The sequence below is a fragment of the Lissotriton vulgaris genome, chromosome 2_1, assembly GCF_964263255.1.
Source record: "Lissotriton vulgaris chromosome 2_1, aLisVul1.2, whole genome shotgun sequence".
In the NCBI taxonomy this organism is placed as follows: domain Eukaryota; kingdom Metazoa; phylum Chordata; class Amphibia; order Caudata; family Salamandridae; genus Lissotriton; species Lissotriton vulgaris.
In genome coordinates this window covers 265,179,132-265,204,363 of record NC_141687.1, presented here as the reverse complement: position 1 = coordinate 265,204,363, position 25,232 = coordinate 265,179,132, and the positions used below count along the sequence as shown (strand labels likewise).

At 50.0% G+C, this 25,232-nt stretch overlaps 1 protein-coding gene across 4 annotated transcripts in view; it reads left to right on the top strand.

Moving 5' to 3' along the window:
• GGNBP2 (gametogenetin binding protein 2) overlaps positions 1 to 3,307 on the top strand; it is a 352,328-nt gene extending 349,021 nt beyond the window's left edge. For all 4 annotated transcript variants that reach the window (XM_086954908.1, XM_086954907.1, XM_086954905.1 and 1 more), the window contains one exon: positions 2,603 to 3,307. In XM_086954908.1, coding sequence (XP_086811034.1) covers positions 2,603 to 2,806 — 204 coding nt within the window. In that variant the 3' untranslated portion in view covers positions 2,807 to 3,307. The remainder of the gene's footprint in view (positions 1 to 2,602) is intronic.
• The last annotated feature ends 21,925 nt before the right edge of the window (positions 3,308 to 25,232 follow it).

Here is a 25,232-nt window from a genome sequence, read left to right as displayed (position 1 = left end):
ACTGACTAGTTCTTCGGCCACCAAATTCATCTGATCGGCAGGGAACCACAGAGGTTTGGGACAAGAAGGTTGGAAAGGAGAGTCCTAGAACTCTATTTGGAAACCTCGGATAGTCTGAAGAACCCAAGCATCTGTCATCAAGGTTGCCCAGTCAAGGGGAAAAAAAGCTTCTGCCCCCAATCTTGATCCCCTCTAGATTCTCTACACTCACCTTGTGGGGTATTAAAGGACCCACTGCCTCGTCCCTTGGTGCCACTCCGACGATGGTATGACTTTGTTGGGTAGGAATTTCCATGTTTGATTTTAAGACTGCTCCTAATGTCTTTGTCTAGTGGTTTCCGCAATTTGGCGGCTATGTAGGACGCCACCTAAGGGGCCGGGGTGCATTCCACCGATAACAGGTCATCTGGATTTAGCATATTGGGTCTTGGGCATTCAGATCTGTAGCAGGAGAGGCCCCAGGAGGATGACCGCGTCTACTTGGTTCTCCATCCCTGGCAGAGGTTTGAAGGGAATCGACCAAATTGGTTGGGTCTGGATAGTCGAGGCAAAAGAGGGAGCCCTGAAATTAGATGCAGCGGGTTGCGAGTCTATGAACGCCTTTTTCAGATGAGCAAACACATCCATAGCCACACCTTTCTCCTTCTTGCGCTTGCGTTTGGACTCGGACTATGATGTGGAAGGCTGCTCTGGAGGTAACGGGTCCTGGGGCCCTGTAAGATCTTCTCTCTGCTCGAGGGGTCTCGCCGCCTTAAATATTGACACATCCATCACTTGGCAAAAGTGATCTTCAATAAGGAGTCAAGTAACCACCTCTTCTTCATAATAGTCTTCCGAATCCTCCATCTTAGTGATCTCTCAGTAATCTGGAGGAATAAAGGGTTATTGGGGCCTATCGACCTGGGACCAGTCCTCCCTTAATGATATTTAGGGAACTTTAACCTGCCAGGGCACGTCCCTGGTAATCAAATTTTAGCGAGTCTTACCCGTTAAAATGGCTGTTCCGCTCCAGGCAGTGGCTCTTAAAGAACTGGGGATTTCCCCGACCACTACACAAAAAATGTACCGCCTCCACCAGAGCTTGCGGCCGGACAAACGTCACCAAGCCTCTGCTATTAGGTGAAAGACGATGCGCACACTGTGCGGGAGGTCAAGACCCGCTTAGTGAGTAAATTAAAAAACGCGGTTCCCCCTGGTGATCGGAAGATCGCACTCGTCAAGAGCCGACACATGCTCAGACGCGGGCGTGAAAGTATGATACCATTCCCGCGCCATGATGAAAAACAAACCATAAATTGAGCACCGCGTATCAATAAAAACAGGCACACTATTTTTGTATCTTTACAACAGTATTTTCCTGCAAACACCGATTTTAACCATACACACATTAGAAGAGCAGAAAACACTTATCTTTAGCTGCTGGAGCAGCGAACAAAGAGGAGGATAGTTTGTCCTCGGGCACATTGAATGGATGGACACTTGCTAATTGGCTTTGTAGGACATTTTCTATTTCCCTAGGCCTCATGGGAAATGTAGTTTTGTACGTTTAAGCTTCTAATGGCTAGTGGATGTAATAAAGTGAAAGTTGAAGCCTAATCCTCACCTCCAGTCCCGACATAGAATTTCCATGCCATCTAACAATTTATGGCAGGCTGTGCTGCAAAGCTTTTTTTACAGTTAAGTAACCAATTTCTTCAAATGTGGTGTATAAATCTACTAGTCACTTATTACCTACCTATTAAACCGATCATCAGTATAATCTATCAGTTATACTGAAGCATATACTGAAGATTTATTTTAAACTACATCGACCTAACCCCTACATTGCTAGGTAAGTATATAGTTTGTCACCTATAGCAGAAGGTAAAATAGGTGGAGCCTATGTCCATGTTCTAAATTAAAGTATGATGAAGGGCATTACGTCACTTGAAACATGATGAACAAGCTAGGTCAGTGACCAGTAGAAGGACGGAGCGGCTTTCCAACTACTTACAATGTAGGTGCTACTTTTAATCCCATTGCAGGCCTTTGAATCACTCGTGAGGTACACCAGAACAGGGTATATCATCAAGAATATGCAGCATATTCTTCTGATTTTCTATAACTGAGTGCAAGTAGACCGATTTTAATATACATTTTGTAGCATGAGTAATCTAGATTCACATTTTTGTGCATATTTCCACCATAATGTTAATGTCCAAAAGGGCAACGTGTTCTTGTTTCAAAGTTTACAGTATATCTGCTACATGCAGTTATTTGGTAGGTTCAGGTTGCGTTATTTAATCCTCCCCAGGGTTGAAAGTGTGATAGACCTCATGTGTTTTTTCATGGATTATTGTTGCTTAGTGCCCTCCTGAATCATTAAATCTCCATGCAGTTTATCAATACAGTTCAGGCTGTCTTGCCATAGATGAAACCCAGTACATCCCTAATCATAAAAGAATTTGGTGTAGCATTACAATCACGTATCTTGCTCTTATATGATCGTGCAATAGTTTTTTCATGTGTGATGAAAAGCTGTTTAAACTGTGAAAACTCAATCATCTCAGAGACAAACTTCAAGGAAAGGGCTTCTCTCATCACTGGTTGTTTTTCTCCACAGGCTGAATCGGATTGTACATTAGATGAGGAGGCCGGTATACCACCAGATGAAATACAGGAATTTGTGGAAAACCACCAGACGTTTTACATTAATCGACAACAGTACCGACAGCGCCTGAAGGATAAATTTAACAGCTACTGCCGCTTAAATGACCACAGAAGGCCCATTTGTAGTAGCCGGTTGGCAACAGCCGGGGCAAATTAAAACTAAAAAATGACATAAACTAGCTCTGTCATTCTTTGAAACACTCATGATGACTACTGCTCTTTCTCTCCCACTTTTTTCACACCTATCAAACTACTCCGGTGTTGCAAAACCTTCTCCTTAAAATGAAATGTGATTTCTTTAATTTAAACCTTCCTTCATTTGTCATTTTTTATGTTTTGGAAAATGGTGGAGGTTAAATCCTTTAATTTTTATCTACAGGCTCGTATGTAATAGTTCAGATAACATTGCAAGCCTGCCTTATGTTTAAATCATCCCTCTTTCTTCATTCACTGTTACTCTTACTATGAGATTTACAAAGAAAAGAACTTTAGTGGCAAAGGTTATATTGTACGTATAATTCTGTACAGAAATGACAATGAGCTAAATACAAGATTTTACAAAAGTAGACATCCATTTGGAAAATGTATGGATGTAATATGTAAAAGCGCAATGTGCAAAATTAAAAATAAAGAATATTTATTAATATGCAGAGTAAAAGATGGCTTACATGCTCCTGCTTTTATATACTTAAATATTGAGGGGAAAGATTTGCAGGGTACATTAGATTCCGGGTTAATTTTCTCTTTACATAGCAATGTGTAGGGGTTAGCGTTTGTGAGGTGAGATCTTTTGCAACGTAATTCACAGCAGTTCATTTGAGTACCCTGTAAGTTTGGATAAGTTAGTATTATATCGCAAATTACATGGTTGCCTTATGAATTACTTACTCTAGTCAAAACGTGAGGCAGCCTAACACTTTTCTTCCTATTTAATTTTCTAATGAGTACTCCTAACCAGAGATTCTACATCCTAAGAGTGTCCTACGGTGGGGGCATGGCCAAGTAAGTTGGCCGGCCCTATACTCTCCTGCCTCCTACACGACTGAAACCCCTATAAATATCTCCTCTTGTGGGGGTGAGGGGGTTGGTGGGTGTTGTCCTCCTGTCTCATAGGGCCCCTGCCATAGAGAGAGAGAGAACTGTGCTGGTTCTACAGGCGGCCACGTGGCTGCCGGAGTATCGTTGATCCAGGGCCAGGCCTGCTTGGCGAGGTCTGCCTTGTCCTGACCAGATATGCTGGGCTGCTATGAGGACCGAGCCCTGTTGGTAAGGAGTACCTGTAGGGGGCTGCACCCTGCACGGCTTGTCCTGAACTGGCCCTGTGCATCGAGCCTGCCTGGGAACGACCTCTGAATCACCGGCCACGGTCCATCCTCTGGAAGTGGGGGCTGCCCTGGCAATGGGGTGAGATGACTGAAGGAGCTCGTTATCCTGCACTGTTGTGAAGGCATAGGTGCGCCCTACTGCGGAGGCCAGTGAACCAGATTCTAGAGGGCCCCTCTGAAACTGTTACGGAGGCCCGCAGAGGTATCTGTGGGCCAACAGACAAGGACCTAAACACTTACATAGCCCCTTCCTGCTGCCTGCAGTTCTGGGGGAGAAGACTGCTTGTGCACAGCCTGCGGCGCATCAGAACTCTCCTGTCTTCAGTGGTTGCCTGCTGCGGGGAGGGGCCCGGTGGTGGGTAGCTGTTGATCATCCTCGCAGTGGACACACAAGTAACGTCTGGGGCCTCCCTGCATGCGGGAGGTGTGGTACATAATCATAGAGGTCCGCAGCAGTCCAGAGTGCTTGGTGTCCATCATGCTGGCCTGGGCCCTGTGACTGGGGTTAGTGTGCTCTACAATGGACTGAAGTAGCTCGCCTCATCCTACCATTGGACTGGAGTCTTAAAGGGCCCCGGCCCGACAATGAGGAGTGGGGTTGGCCCCACGGGACCTCTGTGTGGGTAGCAGTCCAAGGCCACTACGAGATCCAACAGCGGGACACCAGAAGCTTGTCTGCGCATGTGGGACTGTGTGCGCGGGACTTAAATCTATAGTATATGGAATTTGGCGAAGGTGGGGGTTCTGTCTGGAGCAATGCTCCCTGCTGCTTCATTTGACTTGGATCGTCGCTGTTCTCTCTCCTTATTGGGGGATGAGAAGAGCGCCTGTTACTATTTAACAGTTTGCCACCTGGGGCGAACACGACACGGGAGCTCACAAAGTGATGCAAGGAGGGCCCCGTCCTCAAAAGAGCCTTCCTGGGCTGATATTTTAACGGCCTTCCAGGGCTACCGAGTGGCCTTATAAGGGATGATAGAATCTGTTTTCATAGAGGGGAATCTCCTGCAAACTGATCTGTGAAAGGTTGTAGTGTAGTTTCTATAGTACCCCTGCAGGACCTGCACTTTTGGATTACATACACTGTGGGTCTGGTGGTAGACTGACTCTGTGCACCCCCAAAGCGTATGTTAGCCTTGTTTGCATTAGCTAGCTCACAGTGCCACTAGAATCTCCTTTTATCAGAGAGATTAGTTTTTGGCAACCTCTGAACATAACAACCCTGATTCCTCAGACTCGTGGAAACAATATACTACTTTTCACCCAGTCACTCGTGCTTGCTCATTTGGTCTCAGAGTTACACAGAAGAAACAGTTGAGCGTGTTTACAATAAGAATTTATTGCACCCTTGTTCTTCTATTGTAAAATATATGTGCTGCTACAACTGTTACACAGTAGCAGAGATCTAGGATCAGTAGTACAGTGAATAAAAAGGAATAGTACAGTTATACCATTTTGCAATAGTCATGCACATATAAATGAATATAAAATTAATTTATAAAATCAAGCTTATAATACTACGATGCCCGTCTAGATGTACCTAAGTGGACCTAGCATGTGAGTAGGTACGAAAGAGCTAATAAGCCTAGGAGCCAAGAATCCTGCTAGGATTATGTCGAACTCCATTACCTTAATCATGAGTGTGGACCTCTGCCTGGTCTCGAGTTGGACACCCCGCAAGGGATGTTTAGACCACTGTCCGCTGGAGCGACTGCATGCATTTATACAGAGTCCCTTTGTTCCTTGTGCCATTGTTTAGTATGAGGATGACGTATGGGATAAACCTTGTGCGTAGATAGGAGGAAAGTGAAGAATACCCCCTGGGAAGTATCCTCATAAATAATTCATATGTGCTATGGATGATGTCCTAGCAGTATTGATTGGGAAAAAACCTCCCTCTGCAGGGAACTAGGTGAAGGGTTTAGTCCATAAAAGGCGTTCAATCCTTATAAGACTTTAGGTCCCTAAAAGGCTTGTTCATGTGAAATGTAAGGGAGATGATGTAGGTGAAAAGGTACAATGTTCCCTGGACCTATATTAGAGTACCTATATGAAACATGACACCCACTCCTAATACTGAACAATAATAATACTCAATTGAGATACACATTTTACTAGGTGTCCGTGCATAAAATTGTCAATCAGCCATTTAAAGTGTTTCTAAAAACGTTAACGTCATTTAAAACAGTTTTTTTTTTTTTAAAGCAAGAGAAAAAATTTTCTTTTGATATAGGACTTTTGTTTTAAAGTTCCGCAAATCACAGTCCTAAATGAGTTCGATCATACACCTTGAACTACTACAAGTGTACTCGGGCCATGCTTTTTTATTAAAAGTGTCATTTTAAGGAATTTTGTTGAATAAAAAAGGGAAAAATCTGAATTCTTTCCCAACACACGATGAGATAGATTTAAATCAAATGCCATGGTTGGGAGACGTAACCTCATCGATGCCTGCTGCCGCAGGGACAAACATTGTAATACCTTTCTTAGCACGTAAAGGGTGCATAGATGAAATTTAGTGCTGCCAACAGCTGGTGGAGAGACAGCCTGTGCTGTAGTCGATACCTCCGTGCCAATGGTGGAGCTGAAGTACAACTCAGTTAAAAAGGGTACCTGTGGCTCCTCTAGGAATGCATTTTTACAGATGGGAATACGCTGAGGACATAGTCGAGCATGGGACAGCAGTGGTTCCATCCTGCAATCTAAGTCCACCAGCGTCCCCATTTCAGGTGTCAGACAGAGGTCCAATTTGCATTCTCCTCAACAAAACAGGCATCCGAAAACAGGTACTATTCAGTCCTCAAAGAGTGGTCTGAACGATAGGAACCAAGTAGCACTTCTTTCTCGAAGGCAAGGTGCACCCAGATGTTGTACAATGCGCTCACATTAATACCTTTCCAGGAGAGCTTTTGCCAGCTCGCTGGTGGTTGGGCCGTCCTTTGCGTAGCAGGTTAACGGCAATCTCAATTCCATCTATTGCAAGCAGGATCAGAAGTAGACTCCTGAAAATGCTTCCAAATATGGAGTGTATAACATTTAGAATAACTCAGAGGATTGTCTGAAAGGTGTTAGATATCCTGACCCTATGGTCTTAAATCGGTGTACAATACCACTCGTATCTGACATACTAAAGATATGACTTACCATTTCTACGAAATGTAGGGGGCAGTTTGTACATATAAGCGCCTGTATCTCAGCCCAGGCCCTTGCGATTTGAAGTTCAAAGGTTTCTCGAGCGGAGGTTAAGGGTACGGTCTGCTGTAAAAGCATGGCTTTCATTCTGCTCAAAGCATCAAACTGTTTAAAAGAAACTTTCAGTGTAGGCCATAGCAGCGCTCCCTGACTGTATTTGTTGGAGAAAACAATAATTGCATACAGCAAGTAACCCTGGTGTTCACGGTGACCAGATAGGCGATGCCCAGAAGCATACCACATCAACCTTGATCATTCAGGGGGTGCGTTGCGCCTATCAATGCCTGGCACCTGCGCAGCGAGGACCTCCGAAAAGCATTGACTATCTCAATTGCCAACTATTTCGAATCCAACGATGGCTCGGCGGTCACTCTATGGGAGGCCTTCAAAACGGTCCTCAGAGGAGAGGCCCTATCGGCAATTGCTGGTCGGCGTAAAGAGAGGGAAGCGCAGCTGATTCAAATTGAGGCTGACCTTCGGACGCTGGAGGAGGTGGTATGTGCTGAGGGTACACCCGAGGCGCGTCACAGGTTGTCCTTAAAAAACGCAGAATATCAGGCGATGGTCACTGAGGCTGCCAGAAAGATGGCAACCACTAGAGAAGGTAAAATCTATGATCAGGGTGACAAGGCGGGTAAGCTCCTAGCATGGCTCGACAAAAAGCTAGCAGAGTAGTGGCGGAAATTCGAACAATGGATGGCACAGTGATCACAGAGCCTAGAGACATAACCACAGAATTCGCCCATCACTTCCGGACAGTTTATAGCAAGGGATCTGACCGCCCGGAGGAAGACTCGGTTGCCCTCTTAACTGATCTGAGGATGCCTACCCTCTCTGACACAGAGCGCGACCTCTTGGAAGCACCGCTCACAACGGCGGAAGTGGAGCGTGCAATCGGGGACCTCCGTCCTGGTTAAGCGCTAGGACCCAACTGCCTACCGATTCTTTACAAGCTCAAGCCGGATCACATCAGCCCCTATCTTAAACTAATGTTCGACGAGAGTAGGTACAAGAGTGTATTGACCTGTGACCAACGACTAGCAACAATTGTCGTGATTCCGAAGGAAGGTAAGTCCAGGGAGCTGAGTGCCTCCTACAGGCCCATCTCCCTATTAAATGCCGAGCCCAAGATACTAGCGAAGACCTTGGCTAATAGACTTCAACCGGTCCTTGCCACTTTGGTCCACCCGGATCAATCCGGGTTTATGCCCCACCGAAACACGGCACTCAATCTCCGCCGTCTGAACGGAGTACTGGGGAGATGTCGCACACTAAGAGGACGCAGTGGTGGTATCGCTGGATGCCACGATGGCCTTTGACACCCTTGAGTGGCCGTACATAATGGCTGTCCTCCATAATTAGGCTTCGGCCCGAATTTCATTTTGTGGGTGCGACTCCTCAATTCGGAACCGCTGGCACCAGTGGTTGTCAACAATAAGGTCTCGGAGGCCTTTACCTTAGAGAGGGGACACGCCAGGGTTGTCCGCTCTCGCCTCTTCTATTTGCCCTTTCTATGGAGCCTTTGGCCACCTGGATCAGACAGGACGTAGCGTTAAAGGGGATCAGGTGGGCAGATTGTTGGGAGGACAGGATATCGCTATACCCTGACAATATCCTCCTCTATCTCTCACGACCCCGTAGATCGTTGATCGTAGCTCTTGATATTTTCACCAATTTTGGGAAGAACTCCGGATATACTATTAAGCGGAGTAAGTCTCTCCTGTACGTCCTCCAAGGCAGTCGCCCCGCGCCCCCAAGGGACTGTCAAAATAGGGTGGTCACCAACGGTTTCACATATTTGGGCATCTATATATCCAAAGACAAGGCTGCAATGTATATCCGAAAGAGACACGTTAGTGATAGATTCCTTACCTTAGAATATCCCCAGGCGTCAGACTGGATCCGGAAACTTTTGCGTAGCAGTACCCTTGCGCGTCGGTATGCGTCGTCTGCGGCTCCGCGTTCGGCGTCGTGATGACGTCGTCGGAGTACTTAGACGCCGCCTCCGCGTGCTGACGTCAGTTCTTCTTTTTTCTAACGCCAGCCAGCGCAGATATGGAAAAAGCAGTAACCCAGTCAATTTTTGACTAACTTTTTGGTGATCATTTTTGATCCTTTTCGAAGTCTTGTGACTCCGATCGGTGCTGTAGGGATGCCTGGCTTCAAGCATTCTGACGATTGCGACCGCACCATGTCGGTCACGGATCCTCACCGCCTGTGCCTGATGTGTCTGGGCGTCGACCACGACGACGACGACGAGGCCTGCCCCGACTGTCGGGCCCTTTCGAGGAAAGCCAGGCGGTAGCGGTCCCGCAGGCGGCTCGAACTCCAGCAGTCGGCCCCGCGTGAGGTCCCGGTCCCACGGGAGGTCGAGGGACAGGTCGCGGGGACGGAGCCGTCACAGCTCCGGGAGTCGGCACCACTCCTCCGGGTCCAAGTCGTCAGGTAAGAAACGCAAGGAGTCGAAGAGGCATCATCGCTCTTCTGACTCCCCCCGACGCTCGCGGGATGCGGCCGGGGGTTTGGGTGGCACCGCCCACGCAGCTCCTCGGGAGTCGCGGGTGTCGCGTCCGGCCCCATACCCTCCGGTCCCTGGGCTGAACGCAACGCCAGAGGAGATTAAGGGCTTCCTCGTGGCCATGAGGTCCCTTTCTCCTCCGACGGGCTCCGCGGCGCCTTCGGGCCCAGCGGACCCGTCAGGGGGCCCTAGTGGGTCGGGGGCTTCGACCCCGACGCCGTCGGGTGCTTCGGACCCGACGCCACCGGCGCCTTCAGGCCCGGCGCCGCAGGGCCCCACGATCCGGACACCGCCGGTGCCCTCGGGCCCGGCGCCGCAGGGAACAGCGGCGCCGGTGCCTTCGGGCCTGGGCCTTCCTCGGTCTCTGGATCGTCACCGGTGGACCTTACGACTCCCCCCGGCGTCGGTCCGTCCGGTGTCGCCCCGGCGCCGCCCCGATGCCTCCTTTGTTTCGGTTCCGACGTCGGGACGGCGCCTCTCGGCGCCGCACCCGACGCCATTTGGAGATTTTTACTTCTATTAACGACCTCATTCAATTACGGCCCTGAATCTCAGGAGATGGGTGATGAGGAGGATTGGGAGGGGTCTGAGGACCCTCTGACCAAGGAGTGTCAGTCTCATCAGGACTGGGCAGGAGACCTTGGGGAGGCCAGTGGCCTGGACACCTCTCCAGACAGGTTTTGTCTCTCCTCCTACCGTGGCTTCGGAGGAGGGGGCTACCTATAGTGTGGTGTTGACGAGGGCTTCCAAAGCCTTGGGGCTTGAGCTCCCCGTGGCAGCCGTGAGGACTAACCTCCTCACAGAGGTCCTTAAACCGCAGTCATGCTCAGTTGAGCCTCTGCTGCCCTTTAATGAGGCCTTGACCAACGTTCTTTTGGGCACTTGGTCCAGGCCCGCTACGGGTTCGCCCGTAGATAGGAACGTGGCCAGACTCCACCACCCGGCTCCGGGCGACCCATGTTTCCTGTCCTCCCACCCCACCCCCGAGAGTCTGGTCATCCAGGCCTCCAATTCCCAGACTGCATTCCCGTCGGCTCCTGGACGAACTCAGCCGACAGTGCTCGATGGATCACGAATGGCGTCTGAACTCGGACGTGGCGCAAGGCCTCTTTTAGCAGTGGGGAGAGCCTTGGTTAGATCTATTCGCCACCGAAGAGAACGCGCAATGTCATCAGTTCTGCGCGTTGGAATTTCCAAGGCGGCACTCGCTCGGAGACGCTTTTCGTCGCGAGTGGAGCTGCGGTCTGTTGTACGCCTTTCCGCCTATACCACTTCTGCCCAGAGTGCTGAAGAAGATCAAGCGCGACCGGGCACAAGTCATCCTTGTGACTCCGGACTGGGCACGAAGGTACTGGTATCCCGAGCTACTCAGTATGTCAGTCGATCCCCCGGTTCGTCTGCCTCTTCAGGAGGACCTGTCGTAGCAGCAGGGGACGGTCCTCCACCTGATCCTGTCCAGTCTCCACCTCCATGCTTGGAGATTGAGCGGCGACAGTTGAGGCCATTCGACTTGCCTCCTGAAGTCTGTAACATCATTCTGGCAGCCAGGCGTCCCTCCACAAAGTCGGTATATGCCTGCAGGTGGAATAGATTTGTGGCATGGTGCACAGCAAAGGCTGTGGATCCCCTCAATGCTCCTCTTTCTGAGGTTCTCCTCTTTCTTCTCTCTCTTGCCCAGCAGGGCTCTGCTCTGGGCACTGTCAAGGGCTATCTTTCAGCTCTTTCAGCCTTTCTGAGGCTGCCTGACCAACCTTCTTTGTTCAAGTCCCCTATCGTTAATCGATTCCTGAAGGGCATCACTCATACGTTCCCTCCTGTTCCCTTCGTGGTGCCTCAGTGGGACTTGAACCTGGTTCTTACGTTTCTGATGTGCGCTCCCTTTGAGCCACTTCACAACTGACCTGTTCGCCTTCTTTCTTTGAAGACTGCCTTCCTTTTAGCAATCACCTCTGCCAGGAGAGTGAGTGAGCACCCTTCGAGAGAGGAGGAGAGGCTCCACCGTCTGGACCCAAAACGTGCGCTCTCATTTTATTTGAATCGCACACAACAGTTCCGGGTGGATGATCAACTCTTTGTTGGATACGCGGGCGCTAAGAAAGGGAAATCGGTGCACAAGCGGATCATCTCCCGGTGGATTATCTTGTGCATCCAGGCGTGTTACTCTTTGGCTAAGAAGGAACCCCCTGTTGGGCTGAGGGCTCATTCCACTCGAGCCACAGCCACTACAACTGGCCTGGGCCGAAGTGTGCCCTTGCAGGACATTTGCCAGGCGGCTACGTGGGCCTCGCTGCACACGTTTGCAAGACACTATTGCCTGGACAGTCAAGTCCGGAGGGATGGCTACTTTGGCCGTTCCGTCCTCCAGGACTTTCTGGTGTGATTATTGGTTTGCAGACCCACCACCACGGGGTTGGTATTGCTGGGGTATCTATTCTAAGGTAAGGAGTCTATCACTAACGTGTCTCTTTCAGATGCACAAGTTACTACTTGTGTAGTGATATATCTGTAAGAGACATTAGTTAGTGATAGATTCCTTACCGACCCACCCATCCTCCCCGTTCTGTGAACCGATATCTAGGGTTAAGGTCATCCCCTTTCAGGGCCTTAGTTTCATGGCACCAGTGTTGGTTTTTGGCATGGCTCTGCGCTTCTGGCGCGGAAAAGCTGTGTCTAAGAACTGACGTCAGCACGCGGAGGCGATGTCTAAGTACTCCGACGTCATCACGACGCCGACGACTGACGCGGAGACGCAGATGACGCCTACCGACGCGCAAGGGTACTGCTACGTAAAAGTTTCCGGATCTAGTCTGACGCCTGGGGATATTCTAAGGTAAGGAATCTATCACTAACTAATGTCTCTTACAGATATATCGTTACACAAGTAGTAACTTGTGCGACATGAATTTACTTCCGCCCCTTCAGAGGCTTAAGCGTGACTCTGCCGCCTGGCAGAAGCTCCCAGTCTCCTTGTTGGGCCGGGCGGCGCTATTTAAAATGATGGCGCTGCCCCGGTTCCTGTATGCTCTTCAGAACTACCCCGACCTTGTTCCATCTTCCTACTTTACGGCCATAGAGGCGGCGCTGAGAAACCTATTGTGGGCTGGCGCACCATGAATTGCCCTACAAAAATTAACTCTTGGTTGGTATGATGGGGGGATAGCCCTACCCGACATCCGCAGGTGCTACTGGGCAGCGCATCTCGCGACGATCAACCAAGGTACCTATTACGACGGCAACGACCCGGGGTACGGCATGGATAGGTGGCTCCTGCCTGGTGGAAACTACGAAGCAGTGCTTTACACACGACCATTCAAACACGCCCTCACGGGCCCGACACTCCACTCTGTCCAATTTTGGCACATTGTTCAGCGGAAGTTGGGCTGGCATAATGTGCTCACATTGGCTACCCCACTATGGGTGTCGGAACGACTCGGCTTCCTGGGTCGCACTCGGGGATTCTGAAATTGAGACCTCATAGGCATCTCTCCGATTTGGGACCTATGGGACAAAAGTGGGGTCAAATCCTTTCCATCCCTCCAAAATGCGTATGAGCTCGCAAACACTGAGTACTTTCGATATCTTCAAGTCCGTCATTCATTGCAAAAAAACATCCCAAGAGGCACGCTGCCCCCACCAGCCACCCCCCTGGAGGATAGACTGTTGGATGGTTACCTGCCTGAACATGTAATCTCACTCACGTATAAGAAATTGATAAACAACATCCCCGACTTACTGCAGGGCCTCAAAGGGAGGTGGGAGGCGGATGGTTTGGTTATTGAAGACGAGGAGTGGAGAACCGCGCTGGCCTCCCCTAGGGAGGTTGCTATCTCATTCAGGCTACGGCTCATTCAACTTAAAATATTACATAGTCTACATCTCCATCACCAGACTAAAGAGTATGGGCAGAGGTGAGGATGACTGGTGTAGGAGGGGGTGCGGAATGAGTGCCTCCTTTTTCCACATGTTATGGGAGTGTCCGGTGTTGCAGGCCTATTGGGTGAAGGTGGTGCGAAGTATGCAGGATGTATGGGGGCCTGAATTGCGCCCAGAGGCGAAGCGTTGCATTCTGAACATCTGGGAACCAACAGACCTACCAGCTATAGGCAAATTCGTGGGTCACACTTGGCCAGATGGTGGCAAAACGGAACATTGCAAGACTTTGGGGGGTGGGCACGTCTCCGCGCCTCGCGGAATTGGAACCGGATAAAAAGAAAAAAAGAACCTTGATCATTCAGCATCAAATCACTCCCCTTCGAGACCAACTTGAACACCGGTGTAATCACAGCAGCTGGAGTTCCTTTCATGTGGCAAGACAGATTCGCTATTGAACCATTACTTGCGCCGTGCAAAATAATATCTTGGCACATGAGAGAACCGCTTAAAGCTTTTTTGCAGTTTGTACCACTAAGAAACACTTCTCGATCCCAACTCCAGTACCGAAATCTATAGGGTAAATCCCAGGATTTCTTAATGTATTCTTCACCCAATTTTTTATATCTGCCTGTCTTTGCTCAAGGCAATAGTGAAATTGTAAGGTTGTGACCGGGAGAGTGATTTGGCCATGAAGTAGCCATTCTGTTGATGGTAATTCCGCCACTGTGAATGGTAGCCTATCCAGTTATTCAATTTGCAGCATTGTATATTTAGCTCCTATTTGGCCCATTTCTCTCTGTGTATCTGTTAGATTGTATTCTGAAAACTGAGGCGTACTGTTTATAAAACGCCAAGGCACAAATACTGCACGCAAAGATTGCAGTGTTATGTCAATAGTAGAAGATACAATGTTGCCCAATGAATATATCCTGGAGGTCAAAGTTGTTAACCCATTATCTACCACAGCTAAAGCTATTTCTAAGTTTAAACAGTCTATTTCCCGTATTCTCTCTGCCGTTTCCTGTTGGGAAATCTTCCAGTTTATATTATAGGCAGCATAAATGCCTGCATATATGAAACGTTTTTTACGTTGTTTCCTGGGTCCTTGTAAAAAGTCCTCAGTTCCATGTTAAGTGTTGTTTCACTTCTGCAAGTGTTGGGGTTTCTAGCCAATCAAGGCACAACTTCCCTACACTATAGGATGTCACTACACCTGGATGTTCTCTCTGTACATAACGAGAGTCTGGTTTATGGATACGGAGTCCCTCGGTGATGTTCAGGAATCTTTTATGACATGTTTGTGTCTAAGGGCCAAACCACCCACTCCTTTCAATTTGGGTCTGTTCTATTGTACTTTAGTATGTCATCTACTGTTGCCCGTTCTTTCGTAGTTGAATTCTGCTACCCCTGTGTTGGTGTTGGAAACCTAGGAGTGTTCTGGATCTTGTTCTTGGCTAGTCCAAGACAGGATGTCTGTTGCACAGTATCATTTAAAAAGATCATCTGCAGTGGAATGAGGCATGCTCTAAATAGTGCCTCTGTACCCTGGACTTGCCAGTCCTTCGAATCCCAAATTGATTTAGTCAATTTCGTCTTTCCATAGGTCGAAACCATGTTCAGACAATTGGGCCAAAATGAAAGCAGAGTAAATCTGTTTAGTGTTGGTCTACAGAATGTTCAGTGCTGATGTTGGTGCAACCTTATAATAATATGAGGCTGGATCTGTTGTGTTAAACCCTGAAAAGTATGAGAATGTCTGTGCAAAGGCTTGCAAACTACTTTTTGGTGGTGTTGGGCAATGTTCCCACTGATGGAACTCAGAAACATTCCTAGCTGAAATGGATATGTGCAGGAAATAAGGACCATAATGTTTGTAACAGTACAATGTGTCATAATCTGAAGAACCCTCTAACATTCCATTATTAGAAAATGCAGCTGTTTTCTCTAAAGCGGACAACATGTTATTTACTGTTTGAGTCCCAATCATCAGAAAATGTACTTGAGAAAATGATGTCAATTAATGAAATTTTAAATACATGATTAAAATCAACCTTGTCCCATACTATACCATCCGGTATAGGAACTGCTGTAATGTTCACTGTTGACAAGTCTCTTTGTTCACAATATGATGATGGATGTGGCTTCAATAGGATGTTGACCTTTTGGACTGTGGTACTTTGCAGAAGAAAGTGTCCATTAATAAGCATACTAGAAGTTAGTACTAAGCCTAGCCAGAAAAGAAAAACAAGATCCCAGAAATTACCCAGAGTTCAATCCAAGGTGATACCAGGTATGTCTTTTGAAGAAAGAGAAGAAAGTTCTTTCATTGTTGCTTGAATGGTGTTTTGGCTGACGTCATTTCCGGCTCACTTGGATCCAGAGGAAACATATCAAAGTTCATGAAATAGCCAGAAGCAGTTCGATCAATTGTAGGAATTGCATCGGGGTTAGTTGAAATCGCTTTTTGCCCTGGATGAGGCATGTTGATCTAGATTTCTGTATTTGGTTCAATTGCAACTTGGGTGTTGCTTTGAGCTTGATTTTGAAGCTCGGGTTCAAGAGGAACAAGTTCCATAACTTTGTTGCTTAGTCCTTCATTCTGTACATGAGGCTCTTCAAACATGAGTCTTTCTGTTTGAACTTCTTGGATTGTAGCGAGTGGAGAGCGTCTGCTGCAGCGGAGTCCACAAGGCCTACTATTCAGTATCGCCACATAGTGTGGTTTGATTATGTCGATTGAGACAAATCTTTTCTCCTTTTTCCCGGCAAGAGGCAGCAAAAGTATAGTTCTTGTTCCTTGTACTGCAAGGATTGGTACAGGTATTCTGTATGAAGGTCCAAATTCCTTTTTGTCCGCAATATTCTCTCTGACCAGATCCCGACTTTTGGGATCCAGACAGGTCTTGCTGTGACTGCCTTGACTTCCCCAGTGGTGGTCTGTTTCAGGTGGACATTGCTGTGTGTTGTCCTGGCTTCATCCAGATCCTGTAAAACAGAAAAATGATCACGGATATCAAATGGTTTTTCATCCGCCACTGCGCCTTCACAACTAATATCAGGTACCCACATTCCTGTCCCAACAAAGACTTCATATAGAGTAACAACCCCTAAAGAGTTTCTTAGCTGGTTGTTTAACGCCTGCTGTACCCCATAATGGTGTTTGACCCAACTACCTCTCTTGCCTAATACCCTGCCTGTTAAAGATTGCTTTAAGTCCGTTTTTTTCCTCTCCACAACCGAATTTCACTCAGGATGGTATGGAGAGGAGTGCCGCAATGCTATGCACATTCCTTCCATGGCCTCTTTGTAATCCCAAGAACTAAACGCAGGGCCACGGTCCGAATGTAAAGTCCTAACTGAGTACATACCAATAAATACTCGCAAATCTTTGATAACAGTTAGAGCGTCAGCCGAGAGCTGAGGCTATACCCATTGGAATCCCGAGCAGGAATCCACTGCAATCATGATATATTTGTAAGGCCCATCTGTTTATAGGGGACTGCAGTGGTCCAAGTACACACGTGAGAGGTTTGTCCGATTTTAATAACTGTGTCTGCGCGGGATTTGCTACTGTGGAGCCTTTCATCTGCTGGCAGATGTCGCAATTCAAGACATAGTCTTTAGTTTGCTTAGTTAACCCTGGCCGCCAATAGCGCTGTTTCAGTAATTAAATAGTTGCTCGAACACCTGTATGCACAGAGCCCAAATCCTTGTGTACTGCTAGTATTAAACCTTGCCTATGGTTCAGGTTTGGTATTACTCTATCCCTCACTCCAGGAATTTGAGCATATGGAATGTTTTGTGCATCCAACTTGTAGGAGTGTTTGAGTGGACATTTTTTAGGTGCTGCCGTTGCGTGAAGTGATGACCGCTACCCTAATATCTCCGTCTATTCTCGTTTTTGAGCGAGTGCAGCTACGGAAGCAGTGCGAACAACCCCCTTTGCAGCATCATCAGCCAATGAATTCCCCGGAACATGAACGCCATCACGTTGATGAATCAGTGTATGGATCATGTGAGTCCTTGGTAGCTCGGTTTTCAACTCTGCTACCTGTTTATGCTTCATTGTATCACCTTTCGCATTCCTTAAACCCTTTTTGTTCCCAATGATGTAAATACTCCTATCTGAAAGAAACACATTAGTGATAGATTCCTTACCTTCGGCGGCAGTCTTGAACCCGAAAAGTTTTCTTCAGCAATACCCCTGCGTGTCGGAAGGCTGCTCCGCGTATGTCGTTGGTGTCATAGTCAAGTCAAGTCAATAAATTTATATAGCGCGCTACATACCCAGAGGGTCTCAAGGCGCTTGAAGAAGGATGGGGAATTACTTGTCAAATAACCACGTTTTCACCGAGATGACCTCGTCTGAGCTACTTAGACACGCCCACGTGCGCTTAAGTCTGTTCTTTCTTTTTCCGCGCCAGCAAGAGCAGATCTGGAGAGAGCGGTACCCCAAGTCACTTTTTTTTGGACTTTTGTTTCTGTTTTTTGGGTCTTTTGATTACTGCTGTATATAGATGCCCGGTTTTAAGTCTTGTGTGGCTTGTCCCCGCACGAGGTCCATGACGGACCCGCACTGTGAGTGTCTCTACTGCCTAGGACACGACTCTGAGTCGTGCCCCAAATGCAGGGCCATTGCTCCGAAATCTTTGCGGGAACGGTCCTGAAAGTGGATGGAGGCCAGGGAGTCAGCTCCGTGCCGTTCAAGGTTCCGGTCCCGTGGCAAGTCGAGGGACTGGTTGCAGAGCAGCCATCACCATCGTTCGCCGAAGTCTTCGCACTGAGTCTGGTAAGATGAAGCACAAAAAGTAGAAGAAGCGTCATCGCTTTTCGCCTTCCCCTAGCCTCAACGTGACATGGCTGAGGGTGCGGCCACCCCCGTGGCTCCGTTGGAGGCTGCGTAGTTGCCGATGGCCTACCTGCCCTTCCCTGGTCCGTCTGCGACTCCGGCCCAGCTACAGGACTTCCTGCTAACCATGGCCCATCCTGCCATGCCGTAACGCCTTTGGGCCCCGCGGGTCCGACTGGGGGTACTCGCTCTTCTTTGTGGCTTGCTCCGGCCCCGACATCGACGATGACTCCGGTCTCGACGCCGCAAGACCCCCATGGATCCATGCATGGATCCCAGAAGATGTTGGGTGGCCTTGCATGACCTCTACCAACATCTACGTCTACGGCACCGCCAATGGTGTCGGGCGGCTCCATGGTGACAGGGAATTTCTATTCCTTTCTCCATCTGCCTCCCTCTTTTCTGCCTACCAGGCAGGTTGGGGAGAATGAGGAGGACTGGGCGGGGTGTGAGAACCCTCTTGCAGCACAGTGCGAGTTTGACCCGGACTGGGAAAGGATTTGGAGGATGCAGGTGACATGGATTGTACTAGAGAACCTGACCCACTGTCTCCTTTTACCGTGGCTACAGAGGAGGGTGGTACATATTCTGTGGTGTTGCGTAGAGCAGCCGAGGCGCTCCACCTAGAGATCCCTACAGTCGCCGTCCGGACTAACCTCCTGGCAGAAATGCTCCGGTCAGTCTTCCTCTACGGAGCTGCTGTTGCCCTTTAATGACGCCCTTTTGGATGTTCTTTTGGGCACCTGGTCCAGGTCCAACACAGGGGCTCCTGTGGATAAGTACATTGCCCAACACAGTTGCCCGGCCCGGGCAACCCCATTTTCCTCTCCCAAAACCCCACCCCTGAGAGCTTGGCTGTCCACGCCTCTGCGTCTCAAAGTCCATTCTCTTCCGCACCTCCGTACAGGGAATCCATTAAACTGGAACAGTTTGTGAAGAAACTGTTTACTTCCGCCAGTTCAGGGCTGCGGTCTGTGAACACCGCATGCCTCTTGGGCTGTTATTCCCATTCTGTGAGAGGCACGGTTGCACAGGTGCTGCCTCCGTGTCCAAAGGAGGCCCGGACGGTGCACTTCCAAGCAATTGCCAAAGGGAGAGATGAAGCCAAGCTCACAATTCGTTGTGGCCTTGACACCGCTGACTCACTGGGCAGGGCGATTTCCACAACAGAGGCGCTATGCCGCCACGCTTGGCTGAGGACAACTGGCTTTTCCAGAAATGTCCAGAACACTCTGATGGACACGCCCTTTGATGGCACTCGCCTTTTTGGCGACAAGGCAGACCGTGCGTTGGAGCGTTTTAAGGACTCATGGGCTACAGCCAAGTCCTTGGGCCTCTTCTGCTTTGCGCTCCTTTTGTGGCTAAGGAAGGGGCGTCCAAAAGAGTTTGTTTCAGAGCCACAGGCTTTGCATCAACAAACTCTATGCAGCCACGGATGTGGGCCCTGCAGAGGAGGGTCAGAGGACCAGCGGGCGGCTCAGTCCACCACCTCCCCTGCTGCCACTGCCTCCAAACTTTCCTAGTCCGGTGTTTCAGGCCCACCAAACGCCAGTGGGTGGCAGGATTCGACATCACCTCACCCAATGGTGCACCATCTCCTCGAACAGGTGGGTTTTGAAGATAGTCCGAAGGGGCTTCTCCCTGCCCTTCGAGACTACCCCTCCACCTCCATTGAGACTACCCCTCCACCTCCATACCACCGCATGTCGGGGGTTCACTTGGTACTTCTCCAACAGGAAGTTTCGCGCCCGCTTGGCCAAGGGGGCCATCAAGTGCGTTCCGATGCCAGAAATAGGTTGAGGTTGTTGCTCCCACTAGTTCCAAAGAAGGACAAGGGCCTGCGTCCTATCTTAGACCTTCGGAACGTCAATCGCTTCCTCCGGAAGAAGTTCAAGATGCTCAAACTTGCTCAGGTCTTGTGTGCCCTAGACCCCCAAAACTGAATGGTAGCGTTGGACTTGCAGGACGTCTATTTTCATCTCACCGTACTGCCGGCCCACCGCACGGTAGGCCAGGAGCATTTTCAGTTCACCGTGCTCCCTTTTGGCCTTACCAGCGCCCCTCGAGTGTTCACAAAAGTGATGGGTTTCAATCTTCCCCTATCTCGACGACTGTCTGTTAAAGGCGGGGTCGCCCCAGGCTGTTGTCTCCCACCTCCAGACTAATGGCAGACTTCCTGCATTTGCTGAGTTTCTCCATCAACGTGTCGAAGTCGCACCTGGATTCCTCTCAGAAGCTCCTCTTTATCGCAGCGGTTCTGGACACAGTGCAGTGTTGGGTTTATCCTCCCGAACAGCGAGTCCGGGACATTCGAGCTATGATTCTTATCTTTCAGCCCTTGTCCTTAGTTTCGGTCAGGATGACCTTGAGGCTTCTGGGTCTCATGGCCTCCTGCTGACCTATCATGCCAGGTGGCATATGCGACTCTGCAGTGTGACCTGAAGTTCCAGTAGGCTCAGCATTAAGGGGACCTGTCCGAGCACTTCCAGATCTCGGAGGGCACTGCACATCAGTTGCAGTGGTAGCTCACCAACCAACATTGGGTCAGCGGCAGATCCCTCTTCCTTCCCCAACTGGTGCCCACAGTGGTGACTGATGTTTCCCTCTTGGAATGGGGCGGCATATGGGAGAGGCGGAGATCAGAGGCCTCTGGTCTCCAGCGGAGTCCAGGCTCCATATCAACTTTCTGGAGCTCCGGGCGATCCTACTTGCCCTGAAGGCATTCCTTCCCTCTGTCAAGGGAAGAGTAGTACAGGTGTACACAGACAACACTACCGCCATGTGGTATTGCAACAAGCAAGGCGTGGTGGGGTCCCTATGTCAGGAGGCTCTGCGTCTATGGACATGGCTGGAACGTCAAGGCATTTCCGGTTCAACACTTGGCAGGTTCCTTGAACGCCAGGGCGGATGAACTCCACCGCAGATGCATAATCGATCTTCGAATGGCGTCTGCACTCGGAGGTGCCGCAAGGTCTCTTTCAACAGTGGGGAGAGCCTTGGTCAGATCTATTCGCCACCAAAGAGAACGTGCAATGTCATCTCTTCTGCGGGTTTGAAATTCCAAGACCGCACTCACTCTGTGGCGCTTTTCATCACAAGTGAAGCTGCGGTTTATTGTACGCCTTTCCGCCTATGCTACTTCTACCCAGAGTGCTGAAGAAGATCAGGCGCGACAGGGCCCAAGTTATTCTTGTGGCCCCGGACTGGGCTCGAAGAGTTTGGTATCCAGAGCTACTCAGTATGAGCATGGATTCCCTGATTCGCTTGCCTCTTCGGGAGGGTCTTCTGTCGCAGCAGCAGGGGTCGGTACTCCATCCGAACGTACTCCACCCGAACCTGTCCAGACTCCACCTACATGTGTGTAGATTGAGAGGCGACAGTTGATTCAGTTTGACTTGCCTCCTGAAGTCTGTGATATCATTCTGGCAGCCAGGCGACCCTCCACTAAATTGGTATACGCCTGCAGGTGGAACAAATTTGTGACACAGTGCACAGCAACGGCTGTGGATCCCTTTTCTGCCCCTCTTTCACAAGTCCTTTTGTTCCTTCTTTCTCTGGCCCAGCAGAGCTCTGCTCTGGGCACTATTAAGGGCTATCTTTCAACTATTTCTGCCTTTCTCAGGCTCCCTGATCAGCCCTCTCTTTTCAAGTCCCCTGTTGTAAATAGATTTCTCAAAGGCATTACACACAATTTCCCTCCTATTCCGTTTGTTATGCCACAATGGGACTTAAATCTAGTTCTTACTTATTTGATGTGCCCGCCTTTTGAGCCACTTCACACTGTCCTCTTCGTTGACTGACTTTAAAGACTGCTTTCCTGGTTGCAATCACCTCTGTTAGGCGCGTGAGTGAGCTCCAAGCTCTCTCCTGTAAGCCTCCCTTTCTGTTGGTTCATACGGCTAAGGTTGTGCTTCACACTCGCCATTCCTTCTTGCCATAGGTGGTCACTGCCTTCCACATCGGGCAAACTATCACCTTGCCCACTTTCTTTCCACCACCACACCCTTCCAGAGAGGAAGAGAGGCTCCACCGTCTGGACCCAAAACGTGTGCCCTCATTCTACCTAAATTGCACACAACAGTTCCGGGTGGATGACCAGCGCTTTGTTGGCTACTTAGGCACCAAGGAAGGCCGGGCTGTACACAAGAGGACTATCTCCTGCTGGGTCCTCTTGTGTATCACGGTCTGTTATTCTCTGGCTAAAAAGGAACCTCCGGTGGGGTTGCGGGCCCATTCTATCAGGGCGACGGCAGCTACTACTGCATTGGGACGTGGTGTCCCCTTACAAGACATCTGTTAGGCAGCCATGTGGGTCTGGCTGCTCACTTTTACTAAGCATTATTGCTTTGACAGTCAAGTCTGGAGAGACGGCATCTTTGGACATTCTGTTCTCTGTGACTTTCTTGTGTGATCTTGGTTAACACACGGCGCGACTGAGCACCGGTACGGTTGAACGCGGTTCCACTGTGAACCTTAGGAATCCAATTATCGGCATCCCGGCCAAGACTCCTACTTAGGCGAGATGACCATCCACCCTGGCATCAGCTAAATTACCGGTTGTATTCCTGACCCACCATTGTCTCCTTGGGTTAAGTCCTGAAACTAGACTTATACTACAGACGTCTACCACTGCCCGCAAATTCCTTCCTACCCTTATCTTCAATTGGAACATTCTCCAGGCTTTCTGCATTCAGGCTAACATTGGAAGTCCTGATGATGATCCATTAATACAATTGAATCGAAACGCCGTCGACACAATATGTGGGTTAAACAATGAGTGTATGTTGGACCCGGCCCATTAGGCAGGTTCACCCCTAGACTTTTTGCGTTTTCCTAGCCTATTGATGGAACCTGGTGTTGGTGATTTTAGGCCTCTGCGCACTTTTTCACTGTGGTACAGTGTAAAGTGCATGAGCTCTCTGTATGTGTGATGAGTGACCTGCCCTCCCATAGGAATGAATGGGGAGTATGTATGCCCATGGTAGTTCCTGATGTGTGGGGAGTGCAGGGGCGAGTTTGGTATGTATCAACTCGTGAGAGTGAATGCTGCAAAATGATGTATGCAGCATGACTGTGTCTAGTCTAGAAGTACTACTTTTGGAAGTTGGCATATTTGTGTAGGTTGTTGCTAGCGTGTGATTGGCTGGTGAGCCTGGCCCAGAGTGCATGGGCCTGCTTGTGGATTGACTGTCTGGTTTGAGGATGACAGGGGCTGGAGAGCCCAGGAGGTTGTCTGAAGTCAGCCCATGGATGAAAGGCAGCATCTGCTGCCAGGGAAGTGGGAGGAGATGGCACCTGATAGTGAAGGGCTGTTCCTGTGTAACTACAAAGCTGGCTCCACCTCCCGCTGGGCGACTGACACCTCTGTCCCTGATACTGAAGGGGACTTCCCTCTAAACCAGTCCAGCTGGTTCTCACACTGCCTGCTTCAAAGGACTTCAAAGGACTTCAAAGGTTTTGCACTGTATAAGAAGGGGTTGTATCCCCTTCCAAATTGTTCTTGTTTCTGACTTGAATCTGCCAGGGGCATGCTGCTGCTGGGGCTCAGGGGAATCCCTGGGCCCTGCCCAGCTCCTGGACCTCTGATGGACTTTCCTGGACTCCTGGGGGACCCCTCTGCCTTGCTGGGCTGATGGGGGGGACTTTGCTTGACCCCTGGGAATTTCTGGGATCTTTGCAGCATGGAGAAGCTGCATTTTCCTCTGGAGGGCGCTTGTGTGGGATTTCTAGCACCTGGAAGCGCTGTGCTTCCCCCTGAGCGCTCTGCCTGTTTTCTAGCACTTTGGAGCGCTTTATTTTGATTATAGCGCTGAGGAGCGCTCTGCCCGCCCTGGCGAGTGCCCACCTCGCTTATTTTTTATCTCATTTAACTTCGGCTGCCCACGCCGTGATTGCTGCTGCCCGAGGGCCTGAAGGTGACAAGAGGCTGCGGGAGGAATCACAAAGGGGCCGCGACCTGATTGGTTGCTGCCTGGAGGCTCGTCGAAGAAGACGCGCTGTGATTGGCCGCTGCTGTGGGCCTGTTCTGGTGAGCTGCGCCTCCATTGAAGGAAGTGCCGCCGCGTCATCAAAAGCTGTCCCGGGAGCCGCGCTGTGAGTGGCTGACCCCCGGGTGCTGCTGGAGGCTCGTCCCAGGGGCCGCGACGGGATTGGCTGGCTCCCGGGTGTGTTTTCAAGATGGCCGTGATCACCGCCGGGCCCGGGAGAGAGGAGAAGAGTGATGGCGGCCGGCTGACAAGGCTCCCGTGAGCGGAGGGAGCCCTGCCACGAGAGGAGCGGCCTGAGGATGGAAGCGGAGGGGGCGCGAGGCACATTGTCGGTGCCTGCCCCCACCGCGAGGCTCCCCGTTGCGTGGAGACGGCCGGTGAGTGAGGCAGAGCAGGGGAGGGGCGCCGGGACACGTTGTCGGTGTCCGCCCCTCCCCCGCAGTAGCGCGAGCTCGCGCTCGATGCCGAGAAGCCACGAAGGCTTCAAGGGCGGCCGCAGATGGCAGTGGGCCGCTCCAACGTTGCAGAGTGCCAACAGGAAGCCATGAAGGCTTCATGGGCGGCCCCAGTTGGCAGTGTGTCGCCCCAACGTGTTTTGAGGGCCCCGTGAGGTCCAGTGTTGGTGGTGCAATTAGGGCGGCCCCAGTTGGCAGCGGGTCGCCCCAACGCAGTCCAGAGCCCCGAGAGGCTCCCTGAAGGCATGTTTTGTGCCAGAGCCGGAGAGCTCCAACGTGGGGGCATCATTGTTTAGAGAGCCTGTGTGGCTCCAGCATGGCGCAGTTTGCGCCCAAGGGTCAGTGAGGACCCTGTCGCAGTTTATTTTATTGCGATGCCCAGGT